The sequence below is a fragment of the Sphaerodactylus townsendi genome, linkage group LG03, assembly GCF_021028975.2.
Source record: "Sphaerodactylus townsendi isolate TG3544 linkage group LG03, MPM_Stown_v2.3, whole genome shotgun sequence".
NCBI classification, from domain to species: Eukaryota; Metazoa; Chordata; class Lepidosauria; order Squamata; family Sphaerodactylidae; genus Sphaerodactylus; species Sphaerodactylus townsendi.
Window position 1 is genome coordinate 34,236,022 of NC_059427.1, and position 22,794 is coordinate 34,258,815.

General features: G+C 42.6%; 1 protein-coding gene across 10 annotated transcripts in view; it reads right to left on the reverse strand.

Annotated features, from left to right (window-relative positions):
• FRMD4B (FERM domain containing 4B) overlaps positions 1 to 22,794 on the reverse strand; it is a 287,088-nt gene that overhangs the window by 55,282 nt on the left and 209,012 nt on the right. For all 10 annotated transcript variants that reach the window (XM_048489959.1, XM_048489957.1, XM_048489960.1 and 7 more), the window contains 4 exons: positions 16,471 to 16,554; positions 13,913 to 13,978; positions 5,786 to 5,843; positions 3,937 to 4,023 (listed from right to left, as the gene is read on the reverse strand). In XM_048489959.1, the coding sequence (XP_048345916.1) occupies positions 3,937 to 4,023; positions 5,786 to 5,843; positions 13,913 to 13,978; positions 16,471 to 16,554 (295 nt within the window). The remainder of the gene's footprint in view (positions 1 to 3,936; positions 4,024 to 5,785; positions 5,844 to 13,912; positions 13,979 to 16,470; positions 16,555 to 22,794) is intronic.

Here is a 22,794-nt window from a genome sequence, read left to right on the forward strand (position 1 = left end):
AGTCAGGAAAATAAATAGCTACCTGTTCTGGCTTGTTGCCATTTCTTTATGTTGTATGCACATAACTATCCTGGGAACACTTTTGTATATATGTTGGTTTGGGGTAATATTTTACGAACAGGTCTTTAGAGACAAAAAAACATGTTTTGCTCCTTTTCACTTCATCACACATCCCCACAAAGTTTGACAGAACACAACGATTGGCCTTTTGACCCTTACAAGAACAGCCTCTCTGGTAATTCAGCCAGAGGCTGTGGACGATGTTTGCGATAACTATCGATGTAATTCTGTGCAGAGTTACTCCAGTCTGTCCACTGATTTCATTAATCTTAGACTGGAATAACTGTGCACATAATTGCACTGTGTCTAGAGATGCAGGATACTTATGAAAGTTCCCTTAAGACCTTTATCCAGCCAAGAATACTTGAGCTCATTTAAGATAGCCAGGTAATCCCTGCCCCAACTCCATTAATACTACTTTTGGAAAGTTACACATAGTTATTCAGTTTGGGAGAAAACAGAGGCAAAAATAGAAGTTGACTAGAAATAGAATAGAACAATAGAATAAAAATATGCAGCTGGCAGAAGCTGTGTATAAGATGTTTGACCCCTAAATGCTCTGGGGGGCAGGAAGAATAGCAGAATAACCAGCTTTTGGCTCGGATATGCAGGTAAAGCCAAAAGGTGTGGCTGGGAAGAAACAAGGCGCGTTTCCCCTCAAGCATAATCTCTACACTTGCTTAAGTTTCCTCCCTGCACCTTTTCAAGGTAAATGAGTTCTTCCAAGGGACTTCAGAGCTCATTCCAGATGTCTAAATTGGTTCAGGAATGAACCTCATGTGGACATCATGTACCTAGGACAAGGAAAGGGGCCTCTTAGGAGTGGCCGAGGAAAGTAGTGTGGTAATGCAAAACTTCATGCTTGGGCATACGAAAAAGAGTTATTTTGCTCCAAGTAGCAGTTCATGGGCAAAAAAATATCATCTTCCATATATTCTCATGCCACATCACAGTCACAAATTGAACTGACTGGATTTCACCTCAATGAGGCATGGGAAGAATGCCTTGCATTCACAACTATAGACTGTCACAGAATACTTTGGGGGGGGGGGGGTCTGACCCTAGACCAACACACTGAATTTTAGCTTACCACTTCTTTTTGTGCCAGGGAGATCTACTAATTGTGGGTTAGCAACACAGATACAGGGCGAGTGCAGGAAGGGCGCATTCCTAACAGCAATGAGCAAGGCTTTTGTCAATTCCGCCTGCAGTGCAGCTATTAAAGGGATGCAGTTTCTGCGGTAATCCTATGTGAATCAGGAACTACAACAGCAAGAAATAATGATTTGCCCATTTCCCTCAGAATGAATTGCACAAGTAGCAGAGAAACATATGAATTGGTACAAATGCTGGTACTCTGCAGCCTAAAAAGTATGTGTTGACTGCACCTCTGCATGTCACACAGTTCTTAAACAAATCAGGAAGAAAGTGTAGCCCTTGGCCTACGTACTGCAGCAAAGCCACGGCTTTTTGTGTGGAGGTACTTATCAGTACTGAGTACGGGCACATTTAAGGGGAGGGGCTCTCCTCAGGTAGAAATTAGGGGAACCTTATATACAGTAACCAGCACTTTAAATAAACAACCAACCAACCACAGAGTAAAGCCATGGAAAAGAGATTCTAAAAAGTAAACAATAAAAAAATTAAACCCACTAGTTATGACTTCCTGTGCTCTGGCCAACAGAATGATAACACGCTACATTCATACCACTTTCACATAGGGCTGCCAGGCTGCAACCCAGAGAACTGTACATTCCTCGACAGAGCATCGTAACTTCTCCTGCTTGCTCCTCCTCTCTCACCGAGCACACCTGGAGGCCCATTTGTTACAGCAAGCCAGGGATAGGGAGAACAGGAACAGGTGAAGGAAGCTGTGGCTGCCTTAAGTAACTTGCAGGTACACACAAATCTCACTCTGAGAAGCCCTAATTAGGAACTTTGCACAGGGCTGTTGGAGACAGGTGATCTTGGAAAGATGGGATTTTCCAATTATGTGTAAATAGCATAAGACAATGGGGAGTTCATTTGCTGTTATCATGGTCCACTTCTCTGACTGACTAAACTGAATGGCTTCTGAACATGGGCGTGCCATCTTTTTAGCAGACATAAGCCAAAAGGGTACATGAGAAATCCTTCAGATGTTTATTTAATGATCCTGCAGGCTATCACATGTGTGTTGGAGTTAGAGCCCTTATACTTTCCTATACCGTCTTGGTTATCTTTTTGGAAAATATCCTGTCCACCCTATAACCAGACATAAGTCAAGAAGGTACCATTTACAAGTACAATTTATTTCCTACCCTGGTTGTAAAGAGGTCTGAAATTATTTTCAGTTGTGTCAGTATCGAAGGCACAGTCCGTAGGAAAACGATACAGTTCAATGTATTGTCAAAGGCTCTCACGGCCGGAATCACTGGGGTACTGTGTGGTTTCCAGGCTATACAGCCGTGTTCTAGCAGCATTCTCTCCTGACGTTTTGCCTGCATCTGTGGCTGGCATCTTCAGATCCTCTGAAGAACTATCAGATCCTCTGAAGATGCCAGCCACAGATGCAGGCGAAACATCAGGAGAGAATGCTGCTAAAACATGGCCATACAGCCCGGAAACCACACAGCACCCCCGATACAGTTCAAATGAGTTCAGAGGCAGAGAGCAAACTCTCAGCCAACTATGGACTTTTATTAGAACCCTCAAATGGTTATTTCTCCAAATTCACTATCCAGAAGACGCACATTTCCGAGGCCCCTAGTCAAGATTCCCCTTCACCTCTCAAAAAACACCTAGTCTGAAGCAGACAATTTAACTTGCAGAGAAAGTTCTGGTTAACTACTGCTCTGGGGGAAAAAGTCTGATTCCAGCGGCACCTTTAAGACCAACAAAGTTTCATTCTTGTTATAAGCTTTCGTGTGCATGCTTATACTGAGCAAAATTTTGTCGTCTAACACACATTGTAAATAAACTCATGGGCTCCAGATGTTATGGACTACAGTTCCCATCATCCCCTGCCAGCATGGGATGATGGGAACTGTAGTCTATAACATCTGGAGGGTTTCATGAAGCTTGGATTAACGGCGGCTAATAGATGCAACTGGACTTATTTTTCTGCTGCTTCAGGTCAACATGGCTACTCGCCTGAATCTACTCCTCTGGAAGACTACTGGCAGCCAGGAGCAAACATAGACAAGTCAAAGCAATACTGCTTACTTCTGCAGGGTCAACTCACCCGGCTTACTTCAGGGCTATTATGACTTCCCAGCCTATGTCTGATTTAGTCTGGCCCTTTACTTTTGCCACATATAAGAATGCTTTCAAAGTCCACATTTTGAATCAGCAGTCAAACAGCTGGGTTTTTTGGGTCCAGCTAGTATGAACACAACAAGCTTTTACAAGCAGTACTACAGGGCTTTGTAAAAATGCTTTTGGAGCATTTTTCACAGAGTAGATGCGGCTAAGGCCCCAAGAGCCAAGAACCACAGCAAACACACCCAGTAGAAAACAAAGAACATGCTGAATTGCTTTATGCGCAGAGATAATCTTTGGAGGAAGACAGCCATTTCCCATTTTGCCATCAACAAACGGGCACAATTCGTCCCTTCCTGTTCCATATCTCTCACTTAATCATACCAATAAGGAAACACCACCCTGGAAAAACCAAATCTTTCCATCTGCTTTTCTTGCCACGTACATTTGAACAGATACTCCCAGAATTCTGCCAATATCTGAGAAAGGAAGAACTTTCTTTTATCCCCAAGACATGTTTCATACTGAAGCTGTTTTACTGGATTCAATTATTTCAATTAACAAAAGAAACAAGTGCTGGCAGTCCATTTTATTATCCCGCCTCTGCATATGTGTGCTGAAAACACATCCACTTACTTTCCTCGGCTTGACCTTATCTTGCAAATCGTACTGGCCGATTCCTTTATAACTGATTCCAAGCCACCACGGGATTCCTTGTTTATCCTGTAAGAAGAGAAGAATACGTATAATTAAAATGGGAGAAAAAAGTTTTTTTTTTAAAAACCCACAGAGCTGGTATAACATTTATCTACTTTACTCTTCAACAAGTATCTGCAAGTTAGGCAGACGGAGGGCGCTCTCTGTTAGCACACCTGCACTCAACGGCGCAAGGATTACTGTTTAAAGGGGTCTGCCATTCCTTTCCCAGCTGGAAGATGCTGTGCAAACAGGCCAAAAACAGCAGGGAGGAGAAGCCTGCATTCTTTGAAACGGCGGCTGCGGGCGGGGCACAAGTTGGGGAGAGTCCGCGAGCAATAAAAACAATCGGGATACTGAAATAGCTTCGTCCAAAGTACAGTAGCATTGAGTCACTGAGAAGAAAGTAGTCCTCTAGGTATACTCCCTTCCATAAACTGTTTTACGAGTTCACATACAAAAGACATAGAGAATGGAAGTGGGTTAAAGTATAGCATTGGTTGTGATTTTTTTTATTGTGCCACTTTCTCTTGACAAGCCCGTGCAAGCTTTCAAGTTTCACAAAGCTCTTCTTCGTTGGGCCCCCAAATAATAACCGTGATAACACTTTGAATTCATGTAGCCCATTAGTATGTTCAAAGTGTTTGCTATCACAGTAATCCTTACAGCACAAACTGCTGGTTCTATTGCAAATTGAAAGGGTGTGATGAAGAACAAGTGATTTTTTTGTAAGGCTACTTTGTGATTGCAAATGTGCATGGGATTCAAACACACCAGCAAATGCAACTGTCAATGAATTCCCCTCAGACACATGCAAATATGGCTCACCCCCTGTGAAGTGGACAAAAAAATACAAACCCCACCATACAATCACTCTGCACTGGGCCACAGAGAGAAACACATCATGTGACATACCTCTGAAGATGCCAGCAAAACCTTAAGAGCCAAAGCAACCAGACCATGCCCACACAGGCTGGAAAACCCACAACACCCAGCTACGTTGACCAAGGATTTCCCAGTGGCCCTGTTGGTTTGCCTCAGTAAGGCAGACTGTGGCCCAGGGAAGGGAAAGCTTAATGTCCTTCCGTGCTTGGCACTGGGACCCCACATCTTTAGGAAAGAACTGACAGCTTGACTTAATTCATTCAGTTAGCCTATTTTTTTTTAAAAAAAGAACGGTTCTGACTGAATAATCCATTTTCTTCCATCTACCATGGTAAATTATGACCTTCAATATGACCTGCCTTATACTGAGTCAGTCTCTGAGGGAAATCCTGAGCAAGTCTACTTAGAATACTATGCAGGTCTATTCCAGGGAGTTTACTCCTAGGAAAATATACTGAGGATTGTTTTGGAGGTCTAGTTTGTTTGCTGTCCTCTGCTTAGACTGAGGCTCATTCCGCACATGCAGAATAATGCACTTTCAAACTGCTTTCAGTGCTCTTTGAAGCTGTGCAGAATGGCAAAATCCACTTGCAAACAGTTGTGAAAGTGGTTTGAAAACACATTATTTTGCGTGTGCGGAAGGGGCCTGACTCTCTGGGATCTCAGATAGGCTGATGGGTCTTCTCTGCTACCTCCTTTTTTGCTAGGAATGCCAAGGTTCAAACATGGGACTTTGTACATGGAAGGCGGTGCTCTACCTCTGAGCCACGGTCCCTCCCCTACACTGCTAGATGCTGAGGTTTTATTTTTGCAGTATTTTTTCCATCATGCTTTTCTTTAAGCTCTCCGACAACCCCAATGTCATGCAATAAACAAAACACCCTGTCTTCCAGCGATCACTAACCTTTACTCCATAATAGTGGACTCCATAAGTAGGCAGAGCTTCAACCAATTTCATGTACCTAGAGAAAGGTTAATAAGTATACGAATCAGATATTTTGCACAATCTTCTGTTAGAACATATTTTCTTTTCCATTAGTTAAATTCATATTACAGTTTGTTTTATACATGGGGTGTGGGGTGTGTGGGGGGGAGAGAAGCTTTAGGACAGATCAGCTAATGCTTGCGCCTCAATTCTGTTTACAAAGGAGTTCAAGCAAAGCAGCTCATTGCAAAGACAAATCTCAGGAGAGCTCAGTAAAATGGAAAAAAGCATATTTTTAGGCTGTCAAACATCCAGAGGAATTCGCCAGGTGCTCAACTTCTTCTGCATGCCTCTATGACAGCTGAGCATTACAAACTTGGCTCGAATTGTAGTGACTAAGATCTCTATACTACAGCTTTGATTCACATTGGAATTCTCTGGCATGGCTATGTTCTTCCTCAAGGTGGCCAGAAGGTAGTGTCTCTGCCTCCCCCAGGTGGTTATTTAGGTGCCTGCCAAAGTAGGGAGACTCACTGACCTGCTAGTTAACAGTTCAATACTTAAAGCTTTAATTGTAAATAATGTTGACAGACCTCCGACCTCCCGGGTCTACCTAAATAAAGGTTACTTTGTTGCAGAAGCTTTCTGGAGTCTGGAATTTATTGTAAATACTGTGAGACTATAACATCTATAACTGTTTAACTTAAATACTGTGAATCTATAACACATCTTTGACTGTTTAACTTAAATACTGAGAGAGTCTATAAATATCTTGGACTGTCTTAACTTGTTGTTGTCACCCAGCTTCCGCTATACCTAACTGCTGCAGTCAAATTACTTCCATTGGCCCCCAACTGTCAAAACCAGACGGGTTGCTGGGTAATAACTGCTATAGGAACACCAGCCCTAGGGTTTTAAAGGGACAGGAACTAAATTAGGTTCCTCCCACTGAATAATTATACAAACATAGCTAAACCCACTAATAAGTGGGAACTAGTTAGAAATAAAAGGCTCTGTGGGGCATGACACTTCTAAAACTCTCCTTCTGGAAGTTTTAATTATCAACTTCCATTAACTATACTTAACTATTCTTACTGTACTACTCTAATCACTATCTATCCCTAATACATATTATCAAACTATGCTAACTGTAAACTTCTCATAACTATAACTATAAACTTCTATGCTAACTATAAATCCAACAATCTTACTGTAGAATTCAAACCGTTTGTGGTTCACTGAAGTTCAACGCTCAGGAACCTTGAATAAAGAAGAATTCTCCATCTTCATTCTTAAATTCAGGGTTAAAGTCATTAAGTAGCAGAAAATGGATGTTTTCCACAAGACATTTATCCAATCACAAAGAGAGGAGCCTCCTTTCATGTTTGTCTGTTGCAACACCGTGGGTCTGAAGTTTCTGTGGTTATTTCTAGAGTATGTTTGTTGAGTTGAGCTGCCGTGATCATGTAAAGGGAAGGCAGCCATTCCTCCGCCTTGCTCCTGGAAAGTTGAACTGTGGTTTATCAATTCTGTGTAAAGTCTTCTTCACCTGTTGCTTTAGTTGTTCTTATTTTAACCTTGGCACTCTGTGGTCCTCCTGAACTACTTCTGCCCACAATGGCCAGAACCTCCGTGGAGATTCTTTTTTTTTTTTCCTTCATCAAGACCACGCCTCCACTTGAAGATCTGGTTGGGTTCTTCCCATTTGTTTTTTTTTTGTAACAATGGCAAATAATATTCTCTCTTCCATCTTCCAAAATGCATTAGCCAAAGACTGCACCTGTTGCCATTGTTTGTAGTGTACCTTTTAAATCTGAGGCTATAGTTATATCAGGTCCACTCTGGGATAGGTGCTAACAAAGTTGTTGGTGTTAAAATGCTTGGATTTTCTAGTCCATGAAATTGGCATTACAGGCTGACTATTGACCTAGAGCCCACCTCCTGCCATCAATGTAATCCATGACTCCCTGTGGAAGATTGCTAACATTCAAAGGCATAGCATCCAGGGAGTCTTTTTATCCCTATCACTCTCCCATGCCCCTCCCATATGGGGACACATGTGGTGGATTGAAAAGCCATTTGCAGACCTGTTTAGAAATTCTTTTGTGTTTTGTAGAGATATTTTCATTTTTACTTCCTGTTTGTGTTGGACCTGTTATTTTCTCGAACTTGTCCAGAACAACATTCGAGCCCAGGACATGTCTGGAACGCCTCGAGTGCCAACTGTTTACTATGAGATCATCTTCTGGATCTAGTATGTTTCTATCTCCTTCTGATGCACATCTCTCCTCTTTGCTGCATAGAGGATGTAACAATCAACTTATGCATCAAATCATCTATCTCAGGTTCTGATTCAGTACCATTCTTCTCACTGGGCTTCGATTTTACAGCTTAGCTGATTTTTGCTTTTCTGTACATGACTTTGTTTTTTCTCAGTTCCGCTGATGGTCGTATATCAGGTACACCTGTTATCTGATGAATTACTGATGGGATTCATCATGCTCTGCAATACTGGGTTTTTTCTATCTTCATACACTGGACATAGTACTATGCAGGTACATCAAACCTCTCATTACACCTTTCCTAGTTCACTCTCCGAACTTTCAGGCGCTGTACGCCAATGACGCATTATTTGGTAACTTGTCTCTGGGTTCTTTGAAGGCAGCATCCACTGCTCATCCTGCTGACACTCTCTCTTCATTATGGCTAGGGAAACGCTTTGTCTTCTATGGACAAGGCTGGCTAATAATATGACTGTAATTTAAACGCTTGATGACCTAACTCCTCCCATGCTAAGTGATGTTGTATCTGATGTGATTTGGTAGTCCAACATCTGCGTATCGCCCATTTGGTATATAAACCCCATGGTGAAGGTGTGTATGTTCAGGTATTCTTTTGTGGTTCAAAACAAACTGGGCCTAGGAATGGTCCACCCAGCCCTAACTCCTCTTCTGAGCAAAATGGGCATTCCTGGGGACCTTTCACTTGTTTTTTTGACTACTAACACCTCTGGACAATTCAGGCCGATAAGCAGCAGAATTTACATTTGGGTCAAGCTCTGTATCTTGTCTGCTATAGACCTAGGTGCTTGTGATGCGTATGATGCTCTTTTTATTGGGATTTGTCTTCGCCTTTAGGGAATATGTTGACATTCAAGGAGAGGTAGTTTAAAATTGCTCTGTCCCATCAGTTGGATTGCAGAACAAATCCTGTGTTGTTCTTCCCGTCATGATTTGATTTCCACTACATGTGGCTTGTGACATATTCTATCTCTTCTGAGTGTATGTTAAACATCCTCAAAACCTTGAGTGGCTAATGAAGTATCATGAAAGGCCTAATGCCACATACATAATGCTGGGCTTGATACAGGAAGCTTTTGAGTAAAACATCTGTGAGACAAATTGGATGGCACGTGATCTTTTGTTCCATCTATCATTTGGCAGTGCACGTCGCTGTTGCTGTTCTTGTTCTCCTTGGTTGTGATGGTTCTCCAGGATATTTCCTTCTGGCTCCTTGGTCTCTTTCTTGGTAACTGAAGTGGTTTTGTATGATGTAATGCTGAACAATGCTGTTCACTGGAGCATTCTTGGCACTTTACCTTTCTTTTGCATTCGTTGGTCTCTATGGTTCTTTGAAAGAGCAACATTTAAAACACAGTTTCGTTTTATGTAGGACACAGGCTTCATAAGGCATTTCTCTGAACTCTTTGCAGTCATTGAGGTTGTGCAATTTTTTTATGGACTGGACACATAATTTCCAATGGCTTGGCATTTTGAGAATTGTTTGACTGAAAGTTTGTATTTGTTCTGTCTTCCTAACCATAACTTGAGGTTTACCTTTAAACTTTGAACGACTTCTTTCTCTCTCTAAATTTTGGTACAAAAGAAGCAACCTGTTTGAGATCATTTCTTTCTTTAGCCATTCTTTGATATAAATCTTTACAAGATATGAATATGGTGGATACCTTGTTGATGGTTCTCTTTGTAATTAAAACTTCTTTACCCCATTGCTCCTTTCAGGGAAGGGCAATTGTCGAGCAACTCTCTCTTTGAGTCAAAATGCTGATCCAAAACATGCAAGTCCCAAGGTGCCTGGTTTTCTTTTGCAGACCCATCTCTGAAAGCAGATCTGTCAAATCCCACAGTTTTGCAATCTTCATTGCAAGTTTGGAAAGGTTTTAAGCCTTTTGTAGAAGTGGAAGTTTCTATTTCTGAAGATGTCTATCTTCGGCCTAATCTACTCCACATGCTCGTCTTCTAAAGCCATGGGAGGGTTTCATACGTGCTGCATATCCTTTTCTTATTTTTTGCGCCTGACGATGTTGTTCCCAAACTGGGCTATAAGCAAGGTCAGCTCTTCCCTCGGCATCTAGTTTCAGGTCTTGAGAGCTCTGGAAATGTAATTTTCCAAAGTGGTAGTCTTCTGGCTTATCAGAAAACTTCTGAATGCCTCTCTGTCTGCTAAATCTCTCTTCTAGGATTTCTGGAAAGGGTAGTTTTCAAAACATCTGACAAATTTGGGATGTCAGGCTGCATAATGGGATTTGTTGCCTGATGATGGAGTAGAGTATAACCGTGAAGCTGATACCCAGGTACAACTGTGTCTTCAGGGAGACTTCTCTGCTCCTGTCTAAAACCAGAGTCGAATTGGGCATCCCAACTGGATTTTGTAAAGGTTTTCTCCCTCATTCTGTTCATTTTACAACTGACTTGCTTTGTTGGATTACTTTAGCAGCTCCTTTTGTGGTACCTCTCCTCGTCTGCTGACTCACCACTACTGGTGCAACCATGCTATGCTGTGTTGAACTGGACCAAGTGGATTGCTGCACTCTTTGGACATCTACATTAGTTCTGTTGATCTCTGCAGCTGCCAGATGTTCTACTCTGAATTTTTCTCCTCTCAATCAGTGTCGCCTCTCTCCAAAGTTGGATGACTGTTGGATTAAATAGGAAGATACCTTCATCATAGGGTCTTTCCTCTATTTCCTCAGAGCCGAAGGTAAATAAACTCTCTTTAAGGCCTTGCCCAAAACTTGAGCTCTTTGTTATCAGCTTCTTCTCTTTTGCTCTTTGTTTTTTTTCTTAGTGTGTTGACAAGGCTGTTTTACTTTTGCTTGTCGTAGCCCTTCCAGCTTAACTGGGCTTGATGTGTTCCAAGGGCCGCTCTGGCTTTTAACTGTGCCTGATGGGCCGCCTTCCTGGGCTTTTAACTGTGCCTGACGGGCTCTGGCTTTGTGAACTGTGCCTGACGAGTCAGCTCCTGGGCCTCAAGGGAGCTTGTTCTTCAATGATTTCTTTTCGCTTTTAAGAAATTCACTTTGTCTTTGCAGTCAGCCACGCATCAGCCTTTGGCTTCCAGGATCTTCATTTCCATAGCCACCTTTTAGAACCACAAGAGGCACTGCTATAATTTGAGCCTCCGACTTAGTGCTCTTGTTCTGGTGGGGATGTGTGGAAGACGAGGTTTTAGTTGCAGATTTAATGCCACACTTGTTTGGCACTTCAGGGTGTAACCTTCTTGGAATGTGAGGTGACATTCTTATTCCTCTATTCTCTCATGTAGATGGGTGTCTACAGTTGGTTTGGTGATTGTTCTTCTTGCTGTTGGATTCTGATTGTTGACTTGTTTGCAATCCCTGAAACTTGCTGGATAAACCACACATAATGTTGTTAAAGAAGTTTGTCTTTTCTCTGATCCTTCTCCATCTTTTGTCTTGGATATTCAAGGCTTCTGATGTATTCATACCTAGAGGGAGATCGATTCTTAGCTGACCTTTCCATAGAAAATCGTTGTTGTGTTGCCCTTACAACTTAATATTTCTCTTCAGTCGCTGCATTTTCCAGATTGATAAATAGCTAGGAGGTTCTACATGTCTTAGAGCATTTGAGCTGCAATACATTCACCTGATCTGCAAAGATGCTAACATTTTGGTAGTGGTATTTTTATTTCTAGTCTTGCTTTGTGAAATAGAGCTTGTTGGCTCTGGAGGAGTTTCTTCTCTCTTCTCTGTATTGCCGGGTGCTCCTAGCAAAGAAGACTTAAATTTTCCTGTGTCTAGCTACTTTAGGGCTTTAGAACCAATCTCTTCTGCCGCCGGGTGCTCTAGCAAAGAAGCACTCAATTTTCCTATGCCCAGCACTTTAGGGCTTATAGGAACCAATCTCTCTGCCAGCTCCCAGCTAAGAAGACTTCACCTTCCCATGCTCCAGCCACTTTAGGGCTTTCACAGGAACCAATCTCTCTTCCAGTGCTCCTAGCTTAAGAAGACTTCAATATTCCCATGCCCAGCTACTTTTAGGGCTTCATAGGAACCAATCTCTGCCCAAGTTGCTAGGCAGACTTCTTTTGTTCCTCTCTTTACTTGCTTCTCACCACCACTGAAAACTTTCACTGCCTTTTGGAAACTGGAAACATTCAAGTTAGGACTGTTCTGCCCCTAGGTGGTTATTTAGGTGCCTGCACCTCGGCCAAAGCAGAATGTAAGACCCACTGACTCAGTTAACAGTTCAATACTTAAAGCTTTAATTGTAACAATGTTGATAGACCCTGACTCCTCCCCGGTCTACCTAAATAAAGGTTACTTGTTGCAGAAGCTTTCTGAGTCTGGAATTTATTGTAAATACTGTGAGACTATAAATACCTATAACTGTTTAACTTAAATACTGTGAATCTATAACATCTTTGACTGTTTAACTTAAATAATTGAGAGTCTATAACACATCTGACTGTCTAACTTGTTGCTGTCACCCAGCTCGCTGGCACCTAATCAGTTGCAGTCACCCAGCTCGCTGGCCCCTAACTGTCAAACCAGGATTGGCTGTTGGGTAATAACTTATAGAAACGATCAAAGCCCTAGCTTCTTAAAGGGAATAGAACTAAATTAGGTCTCCCAATTGAATACTATACAAAAATATAGCTTAAACCCATACTCAATTAAGTGGGAACTAAAGGGGAAATAAACAAAGGCTCTGTGGGGGCATGACAGGTAGCTGACCTATTTCCCACATTCATTGAAATCTAAGAAGAATTTCACATTGTCGAGCTCAATTAGCAGTTGCTCACATCATTTCTGCTGCTGGATCAGTAACGAATCAATTTACTTGAGCTGGGGTCCTCACATTTTTTGAGCAGGTGAGTACCTTTGGAATTCTGACTCAAGGGTGCAATCACAAAATGGCTGCCACAGGAGGAGGGGAGATCCACATATTCCTTGTAGGAAGGGCAGGATTAAAATGCAGCAGAAGTACTCTATTGAGTGGCAGAATGCCAGAAAGGTCAAATCCAGATTCCAACATACTCATGTATCCTATCCTTTCTCCAAAGAGCTCAGGGTGGTACATATAGTCCCCACCTCCCTATAAAGCTGCTTTATACATGGTATCGCATTGTTCACCTTATTAGTGGTTTTCTCCAATCTTAATGTAGGAGATATTTAAGCAGAGGCTGGAAGGTCATTTGTCAAAGGTGCTTTGATAGTGTACCTGCATGCCAGGGGTTTGGACTTGATGGCCCTTGTGGTTTCTTCCAATGATTCTGTGATCTTTCACATCACCTGCAACCTGATATTTTTTAGCTGCAGATGCTGGAGCCTGAACCTGGGAACATGCAAACTTCAGGTCTTTCCACTGAATCATACGCCTCCTTCATAACAACTCTGTGAAGCAGGTCAGGGTGAGAGTTTGTAATCTGGCTAAGATTATCCAGAGAGGTTTGTGACCTAGGTCTCCCAAATCACACATGGCTCATCATACAGTATTCCGTTAAGCATAATGGAATGAAGAGTAGGAGAAAATTCACAGTGTAATAATTTGTAAATCAAAACATACAATGCCATGTAAAGAGAACAATTACCCAAGTCATTCCTAATAGGGAACTCCCTTTGCGCTAGTATTGGAAAGAAAATTACGGAGGAGCTTTCTTTTTGGAGAAAGTTGCAGGGCACTCTTTTAAAAAGAGGGGTTTTTTAAAGCAAAAATAAAGAAATTTATCTAATTTCCACCCCCGCATTATTACGGTCTTATTTGTACCATGGATAGCCAACTGCCAAATGAATGCATGGTTAGTGAAGCTCCTCCCACTTCCCAAATTAGCCAAGGCATTACTTACCGAACAATGGCTTGCCCTCTGGTCAGCCCCTTGATTTTTACGTAATGTTCGATGACTCTATCCTCGCTGTGGAAAAAAGAAGAACAGCCCATTAATGGACGGACAAAACTGACTGATGCTGAGAACTGTATGGCCGTGTCTGGAAATATACTCATTATAAGAGAAGAGATACTCCACTGCTCTGCAAAGTATATTTGCTAATTCAAGACATGAGAGAGACAGAACTATGGGCCCTCTCCTTGATATGGTGGAGTGGCATCTATATCCCATTTATTGACTGACTGGATTGAAATCACCTGAAATCATCGGGCTCCTTACAAAACGATGTGTGTGACAAAACATGAACAATAAAACCAATCAGTAAAACAAATGAACATCACAAATCATAAAAACAGCAGGAATATTTTGAAAGTAGTGGTTTCATGAAGGGCCTGGTAAAAATGTACTTTGATAAGGTGCCATCTGGAGATGGCGTTTCATAACTGTGATATTGTTACGGGATGGTAGGCTCCCAAAGAAGGGAAGGTCATGTGGGTTCACATGGGATATTCTCAAATCCCAAGCTCTATAAGCCTTTGTAGGACATGTTTCAGATTGCATTTGGAAGTAGTGAAGCAATTTTCACCTTGATTAGATAATTAATCCAGTTACGTTGGATATCACTTGGATTATTTCATTATTGCTGACAAAATGGCAAACCGCCTCAACACAGCAGAGCTGAACTTTGCCAGAAGCTTTTGCCAAGAGCTGGGTTAGGCAACACATGCCCACCCCCTTTGTATAATCTGATGCCATCACATTTCACCATGGTTAGACTTAGTAAACGGAGTAGAATTACATTGGGAGGGGCAGCCATATCTGCCTGCATCAGGAAGTGCTGTCAATATTGCAGGAAAGAAAGATATAATGCAGACTATTTTGGGAAAGACGGTCTGACGCTAGGTGTAGACTAATGGATTCTCTTTTTTCCTCTCCCACAAATGGCTCATGCAACTTCCCAGTAAGTCCTAGTGAGAAAACTGGACTACACATGAAATTTTATGTGGAAGGCAATGGCAAACCTTCTTTTTATTAATTTAGGCATATAACAATACAGGTCTTTCCACAGGGCACTGTGCTGCGCGCCGCACAATGCCGGTGCAATGCACACACCCCCCCGACTCCAGATTAGGTTTCGCGCCTTCCTCTAACCGCTGGTTTACTCCGCCCTGCTGGCTCCCCTCGTCAAGATTGTGCAGGCCAGGGGACACGCCCCCATGGCCAGAGCCAGCAGGAGCAGGTGTCGGCTGGGTGGTGGAAACTGCCTTCCAGTCGTTGCATGCCCCTTGAAAACCTCGGCCTGAGCCGAAAATGCAATGCTTCCATGCTGCTTCAGCACTGCGAATGATGGTGTTGCTGCGTTGCAGCAGCTTCTGCTATGTGAACGCCCCCCAGAGACGGCATGCTTTGCTATCCCAGGGACGCTTCTATTCCACCTTTCAGGTGGGAAAGACCCAGAGTCATGTAACCCATTTCCTCAATAACTACTTATTGATTGTTTTAACTATGGTAAGATCCACAAGGAATTGATCCACATGGAAGATGATCCAACATACATTTATTGCCATAACCAGTATTTGGAGTGTGCACACTGATAGTGTGCAAAAAATTAATAGGGCTATGCTCACTGAAATTAGTTGCACATGTTTGGGTAAATCACATTTAATCATTGGTGTATTAATCCTGCACACAGGGACACTACTTAAATCCCAGTGATTTCAATATGCAGAATTAAGGACTCGGATAATGGAAAGGGTCTATGAACTGTCCTCTCCCACAAGAAGAAGAAAAGGAAGAGAATTCATTTTGAGACTTCAATTTATAAATATAAATTGACCTTGCCAATAAGGAGCAATAAGGAGCAAAACCTTTATATATTTGACAGCTATCACAGAGGGTGAAATGTGTTTTATTTTTGCTGAACGATGAATCTTGCTTCAAGCAGAGTTAGAAACATCTCTGTTCATTTACACACACTATATTTGAGTAACAGTTCCCATGTGCCAACATTAGTTTCGACTGGACTTTTCAGCAGCCTTTCGAAGCCATGTATTATTGGCTATTCTTTGAACTAAACTCTTAAGTCTCTTCAAACGTCTAAGGGCGTAGAAGAAAGATCTTAATTGTGTAAACTCACCGTGAAGCCAGGACCTAGATTTAGGCTTATTTAAAGGTTTCTCAACGTTGGTAGTGTTTACTTGCAGTGTCTGGGATTAAATATATCTATAGTATTTGCCCAGCAGTTTTAAAACACTGGGAAGCAAAGGTCAACTGTCATGAGAAAGATTTACACATGTATGTTTAGTTGCTTATAGGAGCCAGCATGATGTAGCACGCAGAAGGTAGGATTTGGGTCTAAACAAAGTAGATTTAACGCTTCCTCAACACATAAGTGTGAAACTGTACACATTCTTGCAGGGTTATTGCACAAATAACATAGTCCAAAATAACCATGCTAGGCCAAGTCTGAAGAAAAGGCAGGAGACCAAAGGGGGGAAAAATCAATAAATGGTTCTTACCAATAACCAAGAGATGGGTGTTCCTGAAGCGTCTTGGTAGGAAACACAGGCAACGTTTTTAGATCTTTTCTTGTATTTTCGTCACTATAAAAGGGGGAGAAGGTTTACAAATCACTGTCTTAGAATTGTGAAGATGGGCAATCAATTTTAGGAAATGGTATTGAATTTTGGCAACTCAAAAACATATCCATTCACACAATCTTCTGCAAACATAACCCTATAGACCTTGCTTGATAGGGCTGAACAAAAAAAATCCACTCACAATTTTTTTTCTCATTAGAAGACAGTTATATCCAAAAAGTTTGATTGCTGGCAGAAAGAATAGGTCACTAAATCGTGATTATTGAAAAAAAATTTCTTAATGCTATATTCTAGCATAAAGGAAAGCCCACACAAAAGTGCTAAAAGTAGATGGTAAAGTTTCCAGCCAGAACAAGTCAACTTTTAGATGAAATTAAATCAGGGCACCCCAGTCGATCTAGCTCTGGGCCAGAACAAAAAGAGTAGCTGAAAGGAATGAGAAAATGCTTCCTCTTAACAGCGTCACTAGATCTAGGGATGGGGCTGAGATTCATTTAGTTAATTTAAAAGACATATGTGAGTGTGCAGAAAACTTTCTGTTGATAAGCTCAATTAGGCCATTCAGTTTCTGCAGAATTTTTGCTGGCTTCAGCAGTGATCAGATCAAGCTCCGGCTTGACTTTTCAGTATCAAGAAATGCATTGGGGCAACTGAGTTAACAGAATATGCCTTTGCATATTCCAATGCAATGCAGCAACTCATGTGATTTATTAAACAACATGGCCAATTCTTCAAAAACAAAAATGCAGAGTTCACTTTTATTTATTTAGATATTATTTATATGCCACTTTTATCCTCAGCGGGGACCTAAAGCAGCTCACTGAACAGAAGAATTACACCTCCTTGTAGGATTTCCCTTGTGGGCATATATTCCTAACAGCATTACCTCAGACTTGTCAGGTTTCAGATTCAGCTTGATCTGCCTTAGCCTCATGGTCAAAACACTGGTCCAGAGCCAGGACAGTTCCATTTGAAGGCTCACTGTGAACTCCTAAGGAGAGTTACTCCAGTCTAAGCCCAATTAAATGAATGGGCTTAGACTGGAGTAACTCTCCTTAAGATCATGCTGTTAGATAATGAAGTATGGAGCCAGATATTATCTGCCTACTGATGACCTCCAACCCCAAAGATTCAGACAATCTCATTCAGTGGCCTCAGCTAAATATTGAAGGGCTTAAGGATCAACGCAGTAACTTGAGGCGCACAGTGGCCCCTTCTGCACATGCAGAATTGTGCACTTTCAATCCACTTTTAATGGACTTTGCAGCTAGATTTTACCATGCGAAATAGCAAAATCCACTTGCAAACACTTGTGAAAGTATATTGAAAGTGCATTATTCTGCATGTGCAGAAGGGCCCAGAATCAGACATGGCACATCTATTGGGCTCCATCAGTGTCCAACAGACAAAAAAAGACAGAAACCACTGAAGAGCTACTCCTCCAACACAACTTAATATGCCAGCCGATGAATAAGGATGATGTGATAAATTGTCTGTATCAAAGGCCCCTGGAAGATCTAAGCAGCATCAGCAAAGGATAACTGAACCTGCCCAACTTTAAATGAAGATCACCCCTCAGTCCAACTAAAGCCATCTCCGCTCAGATCCAAGGCCCGAGACCACACTGAAATGGGTTAAATGCAGATGTGTCAACCTGTAGCATTGCTCTGTCACCATATGCTCTATGCCAGCTGTTCTAAACCTGTGGGTCGCAACCCCTTTGAGGATCGAACAACCCTTTCACAGGGGTCGCCTAAGACTCTCTGCATCAGTGTTCTCCATCTGTAAAATGGATAAATGTTAGGGTTGGGGGTCACCACAACATGAGGAACTGTATTAAAGGGTCGCGGCATTAGGAAGGTTGAGAACCACTGCTCTATGATCTTCCCTTAAAAGGCATGCTGGAGATTGGGCTACATTTCGCCATGTCATCTCTTGACAATCAAGATTTTTTAAAGCACAGGTCAAATAACTGCTTCCTTCAAAGGAACAAGAATAACTTCCTTGGTTAAGGAGGCATTAATGATGAGTCTCCATGATGTTTCTCAAGCATAATTTTATAAGCCAGAACAAACATGGATCAAAAGCACACATGGTGGCTCTGAAAACTGTCATCATCTGTTGGCAACCTCAATCTGTCCATAACAAAAGGACAAACAAGTGTTCACGTACATTCAAGTACAAGAACTGCTCTCAGTTTGGCTTCCAAGTCCCAGTGGATGAAAGAGATTTTATCAGCAAGCAATTTTGTGAAAATGTCACAGCTTGAGGCCAGATTACCATCATTAGCTGGGTCAAGCTTTGGTGTGATCAGGTGTTGAGCCATGTGAAGAAATGGCATCTTCCACTGAAGTCTGAAGGAACGTTTTAACCATTTTCCCGCTCTGGGCAGGAGGGAGGGGGAAGTCATTTCAATTATTTGCCTGCCTCATCTCAGCCACCTTTTAAAAATGCTAAAGGAGGAAGCAAGGGACAATGGGATGTCAAACCCCACCCTGCTTCTCCAGGCAGGTATCACAGATTTGGAGATATTAAAAGTGTAGATGGGCATCAGGAAGAAGATTCCTGGAGGAAGCAGGAAAAGCTTCATTGACCCAGAATGACTAGGTCAAGGGGGTGGGAACTGGGAACTATGAAACTCTTGGGAGCAAGGATAAAACTCTCTTCTGGTTGGGACCATCAAAAGGGACAGAACTCTTGCTGCTGGTCTGGGGCAGGCAGCCATCTTGGCCATGTGCTATGCCAGAGGGCTGGCACAATTTTCCAGGTAGTGGGAACTCTGTGAGATCTGGAATACTCTATGCTTACGGGCCTGCGGTATTTTCTAACAACTGATAGGGCATATACAGACAGAGGGACAGAGGAATTGCATTCTCTCATTTATTTTGAATCCTTTACTCAATCTGGCACTGTGCTAACACCAGCAGGCCTGCTCCACTACAGTTCACTTTAAACAACTGAGCTGGTTGAGATTCAGCTGATGCAATGGTGGCAGAATTTCCAATATATGAAAAAATATGCAAGGAGAGTAAATGCACAAAAGAACCATTCGTTACAAGGTGTCAAACAAGTTTCTGTTTCGTGGTATTCCTTTGTAAAAGAATACGTCAATAATTTGTTTTAAAAAGCAGTCTAATTTATCCACTGTTTCTCAACAAAATATATCCCTCAGCACGATACTAGCACAGTATGGGCCCGATACAGTCTAGGTCCTACAGGGCTAACAGCTACATATAACCACAAGAAAACCAAACTGCATACCAGTGCAAGGATTTTCCTTGGCTTTGTCTGAGGTAGTTAGGTGGTTAACTTCTACATGAAGTTGGTCAAACCCAGAGGTTTTGACTAAACCCCGTTCAAAAAGTGGCCCTCAGATAAAATTATACTGGGTACAGTTCCTTGAGTGGTCCACATCAGCATCTTCATTACGAAGGCTACAACACATGACTGATAGAACACTTACTTTTTCTCACATCTCAACATCATTCTTTCATCTGCAAGTAATCAAGTGTGTAATAATCAATTATAATCAGTAACAGTGCAGTCCTAAACAGAGTTATACATTTCTAAATCCATTGAAGTCAATGGGCTTAGATTATAATTCTGTTCAGGGCTGTACTGTATGTGTTCTACGTATATGGGCGAATTACATCTATTTTGCTGTATAAATTCACCTACTGAACTTGAATGGCATTGGGGGAGGGTCCAGTTTGGCTTACCCAAATGCGCAGCCCTCTCTGCCACGCCACCCCAGCTTTCTTTGTTTCTCCTTCTATCTCCCAACCCAGCTCTTTCAGGTTTTTCATACGATCTTTTAGTCTCGTGGGACATACAGAAGTATTTTATGTGATTGCTGTCACTGCTGTTATTAGCCTCCTTTGCCTGGGATGCTGTTTATGTTTTATGCTTTTTCATTTAGTATTTTTAATATCACATTCATATAATAGTGCCTAGGGAGTCTTCATAGGGCAGAAAGGCAGCATGCTCATGTAAAAAATAAATATGATAAAATCAATTAGGAAAAAAAAGGTTCCAGTTAATCAGTTAATAATGCTAAAATTATATTACCATAGGCATACTGAAATTATATATATATATTACTTCAATGGGCTCAGAAAGGCGCAACTCTGTTCAGGATTGCTCTGTAACTCTTTGTTGTTAAAGTGTTTTTAGGAATGGATAAAAAAATCAGAGAGAGACAGTGAGTGAGAGAGAGAGAGAGAGAGAGAGAGAGAGAGAGAGAGAGAGAGAGAGAGAGAGAGAGACCAGAAAGCCTACTGTGACGACCTGCAGAGAAAAGTGAATTTTAAAGTGCAGGTCTGTCTAAAGCAGGGGTCGGGAACCTGCGGCTCGCGAGCCGCAAACGGCTCTTTAGAGCCTGTGGTGCGGCTCCACGCCCCTTCCTGGGCAGCGTGGGATTCCGCCCCCTTCCCCCGCGCAGAGACTCCATTGCCGCTGCGTTGCCATTCCGGACGGGGGGGAGAGAAGCGAGCGGCCTCCCCGCCGCCGCCACTGGCCAGCCTTCGAGAAGAAAGCCGCCTCCGCGCCGGGCCACCCCAGAGAAGAAAGCGCACCGCTTCCCCCAAGAGAAAAGCGCCCCGTGCTGCCGCCTCTGTGAGAGAAGAAAGCGGGCCTCCGCCACACCGCCCCACCTAGGAGAAAAAAGCGGCCTCCGCGCTACTTGTGGGGAAGAGAAGAAGGCCCCGCCACCGGGCCGCCCCCCCCCCCAAAGAGAAAAAAAGCCAGCACTATTGTTCCGCCCAAAATCCCCGAAACAGCTCAGCCCTGAAAGTTGGCAACGCAGGGGATTTTTTGACAGGTCGAAGAAGGGGGGGGGAAGGAGCCGCAAAAGCGGTGAAAGTGAAACCAGCCGAAGCAGCAACAGAAGCAGTGAGCCGAAACAACAGCCCCCCCCGCCCCCCCCCCAGAGAAAAAAGCGGCCCCCGCGCCCCCGCCCCCCCCCCCCCAGAGGCGGGGGGGGGGGGGAAGAGAAGGAAGTGGAATCCCCCCCCCCCCCCAGGGTGCGGCTCCATGAATTTTCTTTTCCGGGGAAAATGGGCCCAAATGGCTCTTTGAGTCTAAAAGGTTCCCGACCCCTGATCTAAGGAAATCAAAAGAGTCCAAAATAATATGAAACATGATCAGTAGGTAGAATATACCCACTGTGTAATGCAGCATGTATTACAAGGCACTTGTTGAAGAATTCTTCCATGAAATCAACATTTAAAGAGGTAGCTTATAAACAACTAGTTAATGAAAATTCCATCAGCTTGCCCAGGATTTTTTTTTTAATTTGACATATTTGTATCTTTCCCTATTTTCTCAGACTCGGGGTAGTTTACAGTACAAGAATGAGTTGCAAGGACTTAAAAACCCAAGCCCAGTAACAACACACGTCCATTGTGGTTTACTGTTATATTGATTTTATTGGAATGTAAATGCTGGAAATTTCTCTGAGCCTGTTGTAACAGGGGAGAGTAGCCTAGAAAACTGATAAAAAGTTAAAAAAAAAACAGCACAGAGATTAAAAACACGCAGCGAAATCTGCCAAAACATTTCTACCTCCCATGCCCTTTGAAATGGGACAGTCTTGTACAGTTTCCTAAACTGGCAAAAACGAATGCTCACTCTGGTAAGCTATTCCAAAGGACTGGACCTTCCACAAAGGAAACCCATGAACTGGCTGTTGCCTATGAATGCCTCAAGGAGAAGGTTTTCTGAATATGAGAACGCCTCAAGGAGAAGGCTTTCTGAATATGGTGGTTGTCATGGGAGTATGGTGGATACTGAGGCCTAACTTAAGTGTGATACTGACAGTTACGATCTTCCTTGTATGATCTTCCATATACACACTTTTGTTTAAAGTAGGTGCAACGGACCCCCCCCCCCCCCCCCACACACACACACACACTCTTCCTTAACTTTTTCAGGCAGGGAAACCACTCACTGACCTGACTTCTCAGGTTTTCCCACCCTTTCCCTTCAGGGACTGAGGTGCTTAAGAAATGGTAGCGTTTGGTATAATAAAAGTAATGTCCCTCAGTCCTGTAGCTGACGCAGAACGTGAAGGATGCTCGTTTACTTAAACCTTTCTGGGCAAACCCCACACACAAAAAATGTGGCGCTCACAAAAAATAATACCAAGGCAGATTTTACATTTAAACAGAATAAAGTTTTATTAACAGAGAGGAGATGGGAAAAGGGGATAACTCATAGAGAATGAATGGATGATGGATATAAGCA